We start from the raw sequence: 13,015 nt of genomic DNA on the forward strand, positions 1-13,015 counted from the left end.
GGCAAGGCCGCCTGGGGGGGGGGGGTCTGTCAGGCCACAGCTGGACCTGCTCCAGCCTCTGCTTATTGTATTCCAGACTCAGGGCCACGGTCAGGGAGGCCAGCCCCCAAACGCCAACAGGGCCCCGAAGATGAAGGCCGGCTGTGACCACACCCCTCCTGGGGGGCCGCTCACAAAGGGCCAGCCCTCCAGGGCTTGTCCGTGGGGGTGCCATAGACTACATGTCTGTGCCCCCGAATTCATGTGTTGAAACCCTAAGCCCCAGGTGACGGTGTGAGGAGGGGGGTCTTTGGGAGCTGACTGGGTCACGAGGGGTGCCTCCAGGAGGGGTTAGTGCCCTCTAAAAGGCCCAGAGAGCTCCCTGTCCCTTCCACTGTGACACCAGACCTGCCCATGCTTTCATCTGGGACTCACAGCCCCCCGGAACTGGGGTTTGTGGGCACCCCGTTTTGTTAGCAGAGCCCTAGCTGTGCTGGGGCTGAGTCAGCCCCCCGGCCCCCCAGCGGGGCAGAGCAGGGTTTCCGGATCCCACAGGGAGGTTCTCGGGGCCAAGCGTCCCCGGCATGCCGGGGCTTTCCAAGCCGGGAGAAGCTCTGAGCGCAGCTCTGGGGCCTCGGCAGCCCCTCAAATCCCATGGCGCACGCAGCTTCATGTCTCGGGGTGGGGGGCTCCAGCTGCCGAGCTAGCGAGAGCACAGGGGTTCAGGCCCACCTGAACGCCCCTGGCGGGCGTGCGGCCCAGGCGAGTGTCCCGTCAGGCGCCCCCCAGCCCGGGCCCAGACCCAGACCCAGAGCTCTGCTCTAACAGCGTTTATTGACCAGGTGAGGGGTCCGCTCGAACACAGGCAGCTCCAGCCCGCAGCCCTCCCAGGCCACAGTCCCATATAGTGTCCTTGTCTGTCCCTGGCAGCGCGGCCACTGCCCCCTGCTCCTGCTCCTGCTGCTGACCTGGGGTCCTGGGAGGGTGCGTGGCCCTGGGGAAGGGCAGGTGGGAGGGTCGAAGCCCCACGTGGGGTGGGAGGCCCCAGGTCTGGGTGCAGGGCAGGGGGTGTCCGGGAGACCGAGGCTGTGAGCCTCCGAGTTGGGCTCAAGCAGTGGTGGCGCGGCTCACTGGCCTGGGTGTGTGGGGACAGGAGCAGTGGTCGTGGCCGCCTCAGGACCCCGGGGAGGGGCAGACCCATCGAGCCCCCCATCTGGGCCTCTGAGAAACGGAAGCGTGTGTTGGGGTGCGTCACAGGGGCGCCCCTCCCGTGGGGAGCTGAGGCCACACGCTGACTGTGGTTCTCAGGGCCGGGCGTTCTCCGGCCCCAAGGGAAGGATGGCAGCTCCCACAGCCGGAAGGCCATGCCCTCAGCCCTCCGCCCTGTCTCATGCCTCTCTGTCCCCGCCCCTGCCCAGGCACCCCTGAGCTTGGGGGCTCCCCAGGCCTGTGCGGAGGGATGCCCAGAGGCCCAGCCCCTTCCCTGCAGGGCAGAGGCTCTGCAGTTGACAAACCGCAGCCTCCCGGCCGGCTGCAGTCACAGCCAGACAACGGTGGATGCTCAGACCAGGAGGCTAAGAATGGAGGTCTGGCAGGTGGGTGTGGGGTGGGGGTGGGTTCAGCTGTCCCCCCAAACTGAAACTGCTGGGGTGCCTGCTGGTGACAGTGGCAGACCCCAGGCAGGGGGGCCCCTGAAAGGAGGGAACCTAGGGCAGCCCCCAAGCCAGAGGGTCAGACATCGCGTTCTGTTCACTAGTGATGTGCAGCAGGGCTGGGAAGAGGGGACCAGGTGGCTGGGGCTGCAGGAAGGGGGCAGTGAAGACAGCTCATGGGTGGGCGGCGGGCAGGCTGGCCTCACTCAGAGTGGACCAGGGCCCCTGCTCCTTGCCCGAAGCCAAAGCCCTTGGGCCCGAAGTTTTTAGCGTAGCATCCTGCAGAGAGAAGAGACGGGTCAGGACCCTCTGCCCGGCCCCCTCCCCTTCCCCACAGCAGACACACCACCCCCAGGGCCCAGCCGGGCCTTTGTGGCAGTCCTGTCCCCAACCCCAGCAGTGAGGAGGCCCCTGGCCCCCCACCACACTGCAGAGATGACCAGCAGAGGTGACAGCAGCCCTGGCCGGGGCTCAGGAACTGGCTCTGAGCCCCCAGCCCCATTTGCCCTGGGACTCTGGCCAAGTCACGGTCTCCCCCTGGGTGTGTCTCCCGTGTGACAAGAAGGGTCTCCCAGATGCTCTGCAACTGCCCCCACGGCCCCTGATCGGCTCACTCCAGGCCACCACCACTCAGCCCCACCCCGGCCGCCTGGCCCCCCACCGGAAGCGACGCACCAACCTTTGCAGTAAATCTCGCCGTCCTTGTCGGCCAGGGTGGTGGACTCCAGGCCTTTGCCGCACTTGGCGCACCGGAAGCAGGACTTATGCCAGGACTGTGTGGAGAGGACAGTTAATGCCACCCCAGGGACGGTGGTGTCCCCGCCCCCGGCCCCCCGGCCTGTTCCCCTGACACCGTGATGGGAAGTCGCTGAGCGGGGGCCGCTTGGAGGACGTGACCCTGGCCGAGACAGTGGAGGGGGGGTGGGGACCTCACAAGGCCTCACACCCTTGCAAGCAGCTTGAATATCAGCGCAGCCAGCCGCACCCACCAGAGTGGGCAGGCCAGGGTGTGGGACCCCCACCGAGGTGCCTCCTCCTCCAGACCCTCGGGCCAGCAGCGTGGGCGGGCGCATGGGAGGTGCTGCCCCTTCCTAGCTGCATGGCCTCGGCCACGCCCTCCTCTTGAGAACCAGAGATTCCCACGGGCAGGGCAGGCTTTTGTCTCGGGGCTCCCCAGAGCCGGGCGGCCCCTGAGCTTCTTTCTAGAACAGGTGCCTCCTCTGCCCAAAGGCCTTCAGCCCTGGGAGAGGGGCCGGCAGTGGCTCCCTCCTCACCAGGCCCCTGAGAAGACCGCAGGGCCCTGGCGGGGCCCGGCAGGCACGGGCCTGGCCCGGAGGAGCCCCCAGCCGGTGCGCCTGGCGCTGCTCTGGAAGGAGCCCGGTCTGCGCAGCGCTGTGGCACAGCGGGGAGGTCCCGCCGGTGAAGCTCCTCCAGGGGACCCGGAGGCCCCAGTGGCTCTAAGGGGAGCCCGGAGGCTGCCTGGGGCTGGTCGCCTGGCGGGATCACAGGCCCGGTCTGGACTGGACCCGTGACGGAGCTGCCGGGGCAGGAAACTTCCCACAGGCCGGCAGCAGCCCGCAGGTCCTGGGGGGGGGATGGGGGGGCTGACGTGCAGACAGCTCTGCAGGGGGCCGGCCGGCCGGCGGCAGGCAGCACCCGGCCAGGCAGCACCAGGCCTTTTAAGGGCAAAAAGCCTCCCTCGGCCCAGTCCCTGCCTGAGGCTGGAGGGCGAGATAGGAAGCCGGACCTCCTGGGGTTCCCTGGCGGCCAGACTTCTGCAGCTGACCCCTCCTCCCAAACAGAGGCGGCCCCAAGACCTCGCCCCCCAGCGCCCTGCCCCTGCTCCCCAGGCTGGAGGGAGGCTCGCAGGCGGACCACCCACGGGCTGGGGCCTGGCCTCTCTCCCGCAGCTCCCCTCCCCCGAGTGCTCCCGCTCCTCCGTGTTTCTTTCTTGGCCGAGGTTGGGGTGGGGGGGGCGGCTCCCCCCAGCTCTGCTCGGACTCAGAACTCCCTCATCCTGACTCCTTAGCAGGCAGCCTGAACTCGACTGCGACCCACGTGGGCCACGGAAGGAGTGGGTCTTCGCTGCTTCTCAGCAACTTAGTATCGATATGAACATCTCCTGTTTCCACACCCCTTCACCCACGGCAAGGGCATCCCTCCGACCTCACGGCAACCCCCAGAGCAAACACCAGCCACGGCGACAGCAGCTGGCTCGGGGGCTGCGCTGGACGGTCCTCCCACGAGATCTCGTTTATAACGGGCGACTCTCTGTGCCGGGGTCCGTCAGGACAGACCGGAACTGGGGGTCGGAAGGGGGCGGGACCACCCGAGTCACAACGAAACAGAAGAGCTGCGGCCCCCTGGCGGGCCAAGCTCCAGAACCCACCTGTCCAGAAGCTGTGTCCCCGGCCGCCGCCCCCCGCCCCCCCCACCGGCCCTGCCCCTCTCCTGCCCCTATGGCCCCGGCCCAGCTCTGCCCCTCTCCCGCCCCTGCGGTCCTGGCCGCCGGCTCACCTTCCCAGCTCCGATCACCTTCTCGGCGGCGTAGACCGCCTGGCCACAGCGGGGCAGAGCTCGGAGCTGCCGATCTTCTGGGCGAACTTGGACGCGTTGGGGTTGGTGGTGGGCCTGTGGCCAGGGGCCCTGCGTGGGGAAGGACGCTGTGAGTCCCCGGAAACCGCTGGGGGCCGAGCTGTGTGGGTACGACCGCCTCCGTCACACTTGGGTGGGGCTGGGCCTCGGGGGGCTCTGGGGTGGCCTCCCACTTCACAGGAGGACAGACCCAGGCTGGGAACGCCCTCCCGCCTCTGTCGCCTACTCCAGCCGTTGGAGTCACGTCGCGCCTCCGCGCCGGGCCCCGGCCCCGCCGCCCCTCGGCCCCGCCGCCGCCCCCAGCCCTGCAGCCTGTCTGTCATCAGGTCCCTCTCCTGGACAAATGTGCTGAGAAACCACTTCCCCTGGGCCATGACCCTGGCTGGAACGTGGCCACGCATCCGTCGGTCAGTTCCGTCCACCCCCCGGGCCAAGGAGCCGGCCAGGGTGACCGCGGACAGCGGCCTGGAGAGCCGGCCAGAGGCCAGAGGGTGCCGGCGAGCTGGTGACAGCCCGGTAGCGTCTCCGAGGGAGGACAGACTCCGGCAGCAGGGGTGACAGGTGGTGGAGCCGGCCTGGCTCGGACGCGCACCAGCTGGGGCACCCCGGACGGGTCTCGGGCGCTGGGCTGGGTTTTCTCGTCCGTGGAAGGGGAGCTGGGACGCGGTCGCTCCTGGGGCCCCTCGGCCCCAGAGGGAGGCGCCCAGCCTGCTTTGCTCCCCTGGTGGGCCGGGCACGGACTGGGGCTCCGTGGCGACCGGGCAGTGGCCTCCTGAGCCGTGGCCACTTCACCAGTGGTGGCGAGAGGCCGGCGGGGTGGGGGGCCGGTACTCACTCCTCGTGCCGGATGCCCAGCGACTGCCCCTTGTCGGTGCTGAGCGTGCCGGCGCCCTGCCCGTAACCGTAGCCCTTGGGCCCGTACTTCTTGCCGTAGCAGGACTTGCAGTAGATCTCCTCGCCGTGCACGGCCACCGTCGTGCTGTCCAGGCTCTTCCGGCAGACCACTGCGGGGCGGGGCGGGGCGGGGCGGGGCGGGAGGGGCACGTGAGGGCACGCAGGCTCCCGGCCCCGTCCTGCCCGACCCCTGACCCTGGGGGAAGTGCAGTGGGCGGCCCAAGCTGGAGGGGACAGGGATGGGTCTGAGCCCCCTCCCCCGGGAGCCTGGGGGGCTTCCAGGGCCTGGCACCCACCCCTCCTCCTGCCAGGCCGCAGTGCACCGTGGGGTCCAGGAGGCGCGGCAGCCTAGGCTGACCCCCAGCCACAGGAAGCCCAGTGCCGCCTTGGCTCCCCCTCGAGAAAGAGACCGTGTCGGGCCAGGAGAGGAGAGAGAAGGAAGGAAGGAAGGGAAGGGCTTTCCTGCCCCCCACCGGGCCGGAGGGACAATGTGTGCCCGTCCGGGGGGAGGGGACGCAGTGGGTCTAGAGGCGAGTTCCGTGTTTCTCGGGTGGGCGCGCAGAGGGCCGCAGGCCAGGCTGCCGGCGCCTGAGCTGCCCCTCTCGGCAGTCCCCTGGGCCAGTGGGGTCGGGGGGCTGGCCCTGGAGAACGCCCCGACTGGGCTCTGTGGGCCTGGGGTCTCCCTGTGCACCCGGAGGGAGCTGGGTCCAGCCTCTCGGGGGAGACGGCTCTGAGCAGCCAGAGGCAAAGCCCAGCTCTCCTGCCGGCTCCCCCAGCGGTGGGACCTCTCTCTCCGGGGGTGGCGCGACCTCAGGCCCGCTGCAGTGACCTACAGGCACCAGCGACCCAGGGCCTGGACCCAGGGCTGGAGAGGGGGCGTCTCCCCCAGAGGGGGCTGTGCAAAGCCAGTGAGGCCTCACACGGGACTGCTTTAGCGCCACGCCCTGCACACCGTCGGCGCATAATGAATGCCGGCCCCTCTCAGTAGAATCTGAAGTGAGAGCCACAGGGACCCGGGGTGGGGGGGGTGGACAGGCCCAGGCTCCGGAGGCTCCACCTCATTCTGTCTCTTCGGCTCGTCCCAGGTCGTTAATTTGGTTCCACAATTTCCATAAATAAACATCAAGATTCAGCTGCCCCAAAGTCCGCATCCCGAGAGCCTGCCCCCTCCCTCCCGGGAGGCTGTCAGCTCAGCTCCTTGCAAGTGGCCGCTCTTGCCCTTAAAGGGCCAGTTCCTCTCCCTGGGAGCCCCAGGTTAGAGCCCTCAGACTAAATAAGGCCCCGCCCCCCTCTCCTGCCCGAGAGATCCCCACCTCATTCCAGCTCTCCAGGCAGCCCAAATACGAGCTCCCCGCCACCCTCCCCTCCCCCAGCCTGGCTCCGGGACGGAAGCGGGGGAGAAGGAGCCGCAGGCCAGGGCCCCACATTCCCTTGCAGGGTGGGACGCACGCAGGGTGCTGCCTCTGTAACACCCAGGCTGAGCCGGGGATTCCGCGGCCAGGGAAGGCAGAGAGCAGAGACGGGGGTCTCTCCCAGGGGTCTCCACCAGCAGCCCCAGACCTCGGCCAGAGGAGACCCCAGGGCCTCCCGGTGGGTCCCCGCCGTGCAGGCTGAGCCCCGACTTCCAGACCCACGGCAGGCCCCCCCCCCGCCCGGGCGGTCTCTGCTCTGCCCACTCTCCCGGAGCCTGCTCTGCCCCCCTGGGCTGCCCTCCACCCTTCCGCCCCTCTGCCCCCCTCCAGGCCCCAGGGTCCGCTGGCCTGTGGGCTCCGCCAGAGACTCAGTTCCGGGGTTCTGAGTGCAGGCCTCAGCTCTTTCCGCCGAACCACATTAAGCCAATAAAGAGAGGTTCGGGTCAGCTATTCAGGCTAGTTAGCTCTGTCCCCGGACGCCTGTGCTGAGTGAGGCCTGGGATGCCATGGACGTGCAGAGAAGAGGTAGTGCCAGGCTAGGGGTCGCCCCTCTGCACCCCGAGTCTGAGGGCGACTCTCTCGGCTCCCAGAAGGGAAACCAAGGCCCAAGAGAAGCTCACGCCCCCGGGATGGGCAGAAGCAGGGCCAGGCCAGGACGCAGCGGGGCCTGAGGGCTTCTGCAGCCCACCGGGAGCTGCGTCCCGACGGCACCCTGCCCTGCGGACGAGGACCGGAGCCGCCGGCCCGAGGGCGCGTGGCTTCTGGGAGCTTCCCTGGGCTCTAGGGTTCTGGGACTGGCTGCTGCCATCAGCCGCCACCATGGGGGGAGGCCAGACCACCCCCCGCCCCCCTACCCCAGCAGGGAGCGGTCACAGCTCAGAGGTGGGCACTCAACTCCGCCTGTGGCAGGGCCCCGGCCCCGACGGGGAACTAGCTGCCCCTGCCACAGCCCCCGGGGTGCCGGGCAGGGGTGCTGCTCTTGTCCCTGCTCTGGGGTCAAAGGCCAAGCCCAGGGCAGAGCCGGTCTCCCTGAGGCATCTGCCGCTCCACCTCTGTCTTCCCATCGGTCCCAGGCCGAGGAAGGGAGCGCCAAGGACTGGAAACAGCCGGAGGGGCTCTGGGGACGCACTCAGGCCCGGCCAGCAAGGGGCCGTGGCCCTGCACGCCGGCCGGGCCCAAACCCCGCATGCACGCGGCCACTCGCTTCCTTAGAAGGGAATGCTCTGACTCCGAGGTTGTTCTGAATTCCTGAACGCAAGCCGGACAGCTCTCACTGCACGAGAGGAGGGAGGCTCCTTCCGCCCCAAACAGGCTGCCGGCTACTCGCTGCCGCTCCGGCACCGGGGCACACACGACTGGGGGTGCCCCCGGCCGCGGGGACCCTGGAGCTCAGACGCCAGGGGAGCCCCGAGACCAGAGACTGTGCCTTACGGCTGTGGGTCCCGGACCCCCCTCCGCAGCCCGGCTCTGACAACAGTCTCTATCCTCCACACACCCCCTGGCACCCCAGCCCGCCGGCTGCCTCCTCTGCACCCCCAGAGTTCCCCACCCCCCTCAACCGCCTGACCCATAGCTGCCCCCACAGGCGGGACCGCAGGCGGCGGCCAGCTGGTCCCTTCTTGTTGCCGATGAAGCAACATCGGAGAGCAGAGGGGCCCCAAAGACCCCGGCGCCTGGACCCTCCTCCCGCCAAGCCAAGCCGTCCTGCTCCCTCTGAAAAAATAAACGTCCGGAACATTCCTCAGCCAGCGAAGTGCTGATAAACGATGCTGCTGTTTGCGGCTCTCCCCCGGGGCAGGAGGGGCGGCAGCTGACCTCACTCACTCCCCATCCATCAGACTCGCCTGGCCGGCGTGGGCAGGGTGGGGCCCCGAACCTGCCGGTGGGTGGCCTGTGCCGGTCCACCAGGAAGCAGGCGGCAGCAACCTGGCGAGCAGGTGGCCTTCAGCCCAGCTGCTTCCTACGCAGGATCACGAGGCACCTGGGACTGGGAGGCCACAGCTCTCCTGCCGCTGCTCCCGGGAGGCAGGAGGGCGGGACTGGCTCCCGGGTCTCGGCCTCGCCTGGGGTCTCCTTTGCAGCCCCTCTGGCTGTGTCAGCTGTGTGGGCCCGGGAGTGTCTGTCACTCGAGGAACACTCACACTTCCTTTAAACGTTTTATTTCCCAAGCTTCATGCTGATGTCACAACAACCCGGTATCGTTATCTCCCACGAAACAGCGAGAAAACCAGACCGAGATGGCTGATTTGCCCGCCGCCACACAGATGACGGAACTGGGTCTGGCGCAAACCTGACGACCGCCCGGGCTCTGAAACCGGGGCTTTACCGGCCCTTCCTGTGCCCCTTGCCCGCCCTCGAGGGTGACCCTAGGGGGCCCCCACGCCCTCACTTCCTGGGGGCTCTGGAAGCGCCCCTGGCCGGGCAGCAGCCAGCACAGAGGGGGAGTCGGGTGGTGGGCGGCTGAGGTCTCCGGGCCGCTAGGCACTGGTTGCCCGGCTCCCGCTCCCACGAGCTGCGGCCGGAGCAGGTCTTGCTCTTGGCCATGGGGAGAGGGTGTCAGAGCCCGGGCTCCTGCCGGCCTGTCCCAGCTGTGGGGGCAGGAAAGGGAAGTGACAGGGGGTGACAGGGCTAAGTGCGATGGGGGCGTGGGGCAGGGAGCGACAGCCCACTCTTAGCCCGGACTCAGCCTCCCCCACGGCTGCAGCTGGTGCTGAGTCTGAACAAGCCAGGACCCAGGCCCACAGCTGGAGAGCCCTCGGGCTGGACGGCCTCCCCCTCGCGGGTGGGATGCGGCAGCGGAGACAGCAGACGAGCCAAGTGGAAAAAGTTTTCCTAGCCGAGTCTTCTTGCAGCTTGGCTCCCGGCCCCCGAGTCCCCCCCCACCCCCTCGGGCCCGGGCCACGTCCCTTGGACTGAGCGCGGCTCCGGCCGGGACAAGCGGCCCTGAGCGCTTCCCGCCCCAGCTGCGGCCCAGCCAAATGTCAAGCTGTTTACATCCCACGGGGCCTGCGCCTGGGGGAGCCGACAGGCCCGGGCGGGCGCCCTCCCGCCCGTTCCCCATGGCGACCGCGGGGCCTGGCCGGACTTACTGCACAGGAAGCAGGACTTGTGGAAGCTGCTGCCCTCGCACTGCACCTCCTCCGCGAAGTAACACCGTCTTCTGGCAGACCCCGCACTTCTTGCCGCCTCCCCAGTTGGGCATCCTGGAACTGGGCAGAGACGGGAGTCAGCGCGAGGGGCGGTGGGGGCACGGTCGCCCAGGAGAGGGGACCACAGCCGCGCCTGGGAAGGGGGGAAAGCCGGGGCGGGGGGCGGGGGGCGCGGCCTCGAGGACACAGAACAAGGGGGTTGTGGGGACTCGAGAAAAACTCCCCAGTGTCCGAGAGGACCTCCTGGAGGCCGACCTGAGGCCAGGGGAGCACGGGTGGTGTCTCCGGGGGACGGGCGGGCCCGGGATGCAGCTGGCAGCAGGGGCCGCGGGGCTGAGGGACAAAGAGAACCCAGTGTGCGGGGACAGCTTCCAGCCGCTGCACTCGGCCAGACCCTCTGAGTCGTCCAGCGAAGGGGGCCGGCGCGGTCCCTGGGCGGTGTCAGCCACGCAGCGGCTGCACCCTGTCGGCGACGCCGGGGAGCTGCTCCGGAACCTCCGTCCCCCCCTTTGCCCGCACGGCCGCCAGGTCCCCTGCGCTGCAGCCATCGGTGACTCCCTCGTGTGCCCGAGAAAGTCAAGCCCCCCCACAAGCCCCCCACAGCACAGCCCCCACTCACTGTCCCCCTCTGTCACCTGTCACTGTGCCCGCACGCCATCGGGGCTGGTGATTTCGTGCCCTCGCCGCCCATGTGGTGCCCAGGGCGGGGCGGGGCTGTGGGAAGGGCTCAGCCAGGCCCGTGCGGAGCTGGGGGCTGCATGAGGTGGGGGGGCACTGGACCTGGGCCTGCCGTCCCTCCCCCTCGGCTGCTGCGGGCTGCTGACCGCTGCCCAGCCCGGGCCGGGCCGCCGCTCACGCACGTCCCAGACACACCCGCGGGTAGGGTTTCCACACCTGACCCCTCTGTGCCCTCCTCGCACACCCCACACCCCAAACAGGCCTGAGCTCCCGGGTCCCCGGGACAGTCCTGGTGCCCCGGGGCCCGCTGCCTGGAGGGGGCCAGCGCTCAGGGCTGCAGCCGGACACCCAGGACGGTTTATCCGGAGAATAGCGAGGGCCGCTGTCTGCTTTGCCCCCAAGCTTCTCCTCTTCCTCGTCCCAGGGCCCGGCTCCATCCAGACAGCCGCCTCTGCCCCGAGCGGCTCCGTGCGGTGTCCCCAGCCCTAGGCCCAGGGCACAGCCTGGTCACACAGCTGGGCGCGGTCACGGCCCCCGTTTGAGAAACAGTGTCAGAGGCGGGCGTCCCCACGTGCCCCGAGGAGACCGGCCAGTGATAAGCCACTCCGTGCCCGCAAGTCCAGTGGAAAAACCCCGTCCCTCCTGGCCCCCAGCTCACCTCCCTGGGGCCAAAGAGCGACTCTGGGCAGAGCGCGTGACCCCGCCCACGAGGCCTGGCCCGGACTTGCCAGGTGTGTGTTGGGCTGGAAACGTGCTCTCATGTTACCTGCGCCGGGCGGCATGCGGCCAGGTGCGCAGGAGAGCGCGCTCCTTCCCAGTGCCACGGCCCGGCCCCTGCCAGCACACGCCCCCCGACAGGTCAGGAGGGCAGCCAGGGAGAGGAGGGGCCCGCTGGTCAGGGGTCAGGGCTGTGTCTCGGAGGTGACACTGGTAAGGCCAAGGAGAAGACCTCTGCTGAAAGCCACGGTCCCTGGCAAGGGACAAACGGCCAACGTGGAGACGGAGGCCCCCTCACCCCCACACCTGGCCAGGGTGTCTCCGGAGCCCCGCACTCAGCTGGCCTCCCCACGCAACCTGACCGGTGCCCCCAGGCCCCGTGGCCCCCAGCTCGGCCCGCTCTCCCCGCCCTGGATTCTTGCTCCGGAGGCCCTGTCCCTGGCCCCTGCAGGCTGTGCATAGCTGGGGGGGGGCAGGGCTGTCTGTTGTCCCTTCCTCTCCTGTCGCTCCCCCCACCCCAACCCTGGCAGAGCACACAGCTCTTCCCCCTTGGAGCCAGAAATCTGAAGGTCGGCCGAGGTAGGCGCTGGGTGTACGGTTTCAGCGTCTCGAGACTCCTACAGGAAGTCCTACATTATAGCACGTTCCCCAGCGTCCCCGGCAGATCCGGCCCCGGTGAGGCACCGGGGCCGCTGCTGACAGCGGTGACCCCGGCGGGCAAGGCCCCAGCGACTCCTGTTTAGCTCACTTGAAAAACGAGTTAGCACTCTCTCCTTACACACACTGGGCTCAGGAGGGCCAGTCCCAGGCACCCAGGTGAAGAGCACAGGGCGCCCTCGGGTGGGGGGGATGGTGGGGGGCTGGGGGCAGGCTCTGGCCGAGCTCCTGCCCCGGGGACCTGCTCGGGGGCCGGAGGCTGCCGTGCCTCGAGGCGCGGGAGGCGCTGGAAAGGCCGGTTGGGAAGGCCGCCCCCGCCTGGGAATGCACACACTTTACCATACATGGGAATCCCTGGGCGCTGACGACAGACGGATTCCTGGGTGGCCGCGTTGACAGCCAGCCAGCCACCGCCACGGCCACCACCGGCAACGGGAGACCACGGGCCGGGGGCTGGCTGTCAGAGCCTGGGACCCCTCCCCCGCCCCGCCTCCCCACCCCCCCACGGCCCCTCTGTGTGTGGCCTGTGTGTGTGTGACTCCTCAAGCCCATGCTCCTCCAGGCTTTTCCCTTCCTGCAGACCCCACCCTCCGGCCCCTGTCCCCAGCCTGGCCACACGGTGGAGTGAAAGCCCAGAGGCGTGAGTTCTAACCCCGACTACCGTCCATGTTTGTGCTGACAAGCCACGCGGACAGCTCGTGTCCCAGCCGCCGTAAAGCCCTTTGCAAAGCTTTCGTGTTTTCCGTCTCACAGGGGCAGGGGTTTCTTTCCTGAGCGGCTCTTGAAAGAGGAAAGAGAGTCGCGACGAGAACGGTGACATGGGGACTGAGGCGGGTGTGGAGGCCGCCTGGGGCTGAGTGCGAGCCCGGACGCAGCACCTCCGAGCCTCAGTTTCTCCCTCTGTGAAACGGGCACAGCGGCACCTGCCGCACCGACGGTTCCAGGTAACACATGCGGGGCTGCAGCCGTGCCCATGCCCGCCGGCTATCATCTTAAGGAAAGACCTGCTCGGGCGCACTGTTCGTTTGCGGGTCTCTGTCCACGCCTGCCAGTTCGCCCGAGTTCTGGCCCATGGCTGACTTGGAGAAAACTTGGAGAAAAAGGCCCTTTCATGCTCCTTCGCACCTCGTGATCCCCCCAAGGAGCCAACTTTTCTCAATCAGCCGGGGAGCCCCAGAGTTTAACCGTTCAGCGGCCTGTCAAGGAGGCCTTCCCCGAGAGCCTTCCTACCCGGACACCCACAGGACACAGAAACGACGGCTTCCCCTCCCCGGGGGCTCGC

At 68.9% G+C, this 13,015-nt stretch overlaps 1 protein-coding gene across 1 annotated transcript; it reads right to left on the reverse strand.

Moving 5' to 3' along the window:
• Positions 1-794: 794 nt before the first annotated feature.
• On the reverse strand, positions 795-9,741 carry CSRP1 (cysteine and glycine rich protein 1). The gene is given in 7 exon segments (XM_028531231.2): positions 795-1,910; positions 2,311-2,404; positions 4,149-4,201; positions 4,204-4,277; positions 5,062-5,230; positions 9,622-9,682; positions 9,684-9,741. Coding segments are annotated over 7 exon segments (579 nt in total). The 5' UTR covers positions 9,735-9,741; the 3' UTR covers positions 795-1,833.
• Between the last annotated feature and the right edge of the window lie 3,274 nt (positions 9,742-13,015).

This window comes from Phyllostomus discolor, chromosome 15 (assembly GCF_004126475.2).
Source record: "Phyllostomus discolor isolate MPI-MPIP mPhyDis1 chromosome 15, mPhyDis1.pri.v3, whole genome shotgun sequence".
NCBI classification, from domain to species: domain Eukaryota; kingdom Metazoa; phylum Chordata; class Mammalia; order Chiroptera; family Phyllostomidae; genus Phyllostomus; species Phyllostomus discolor.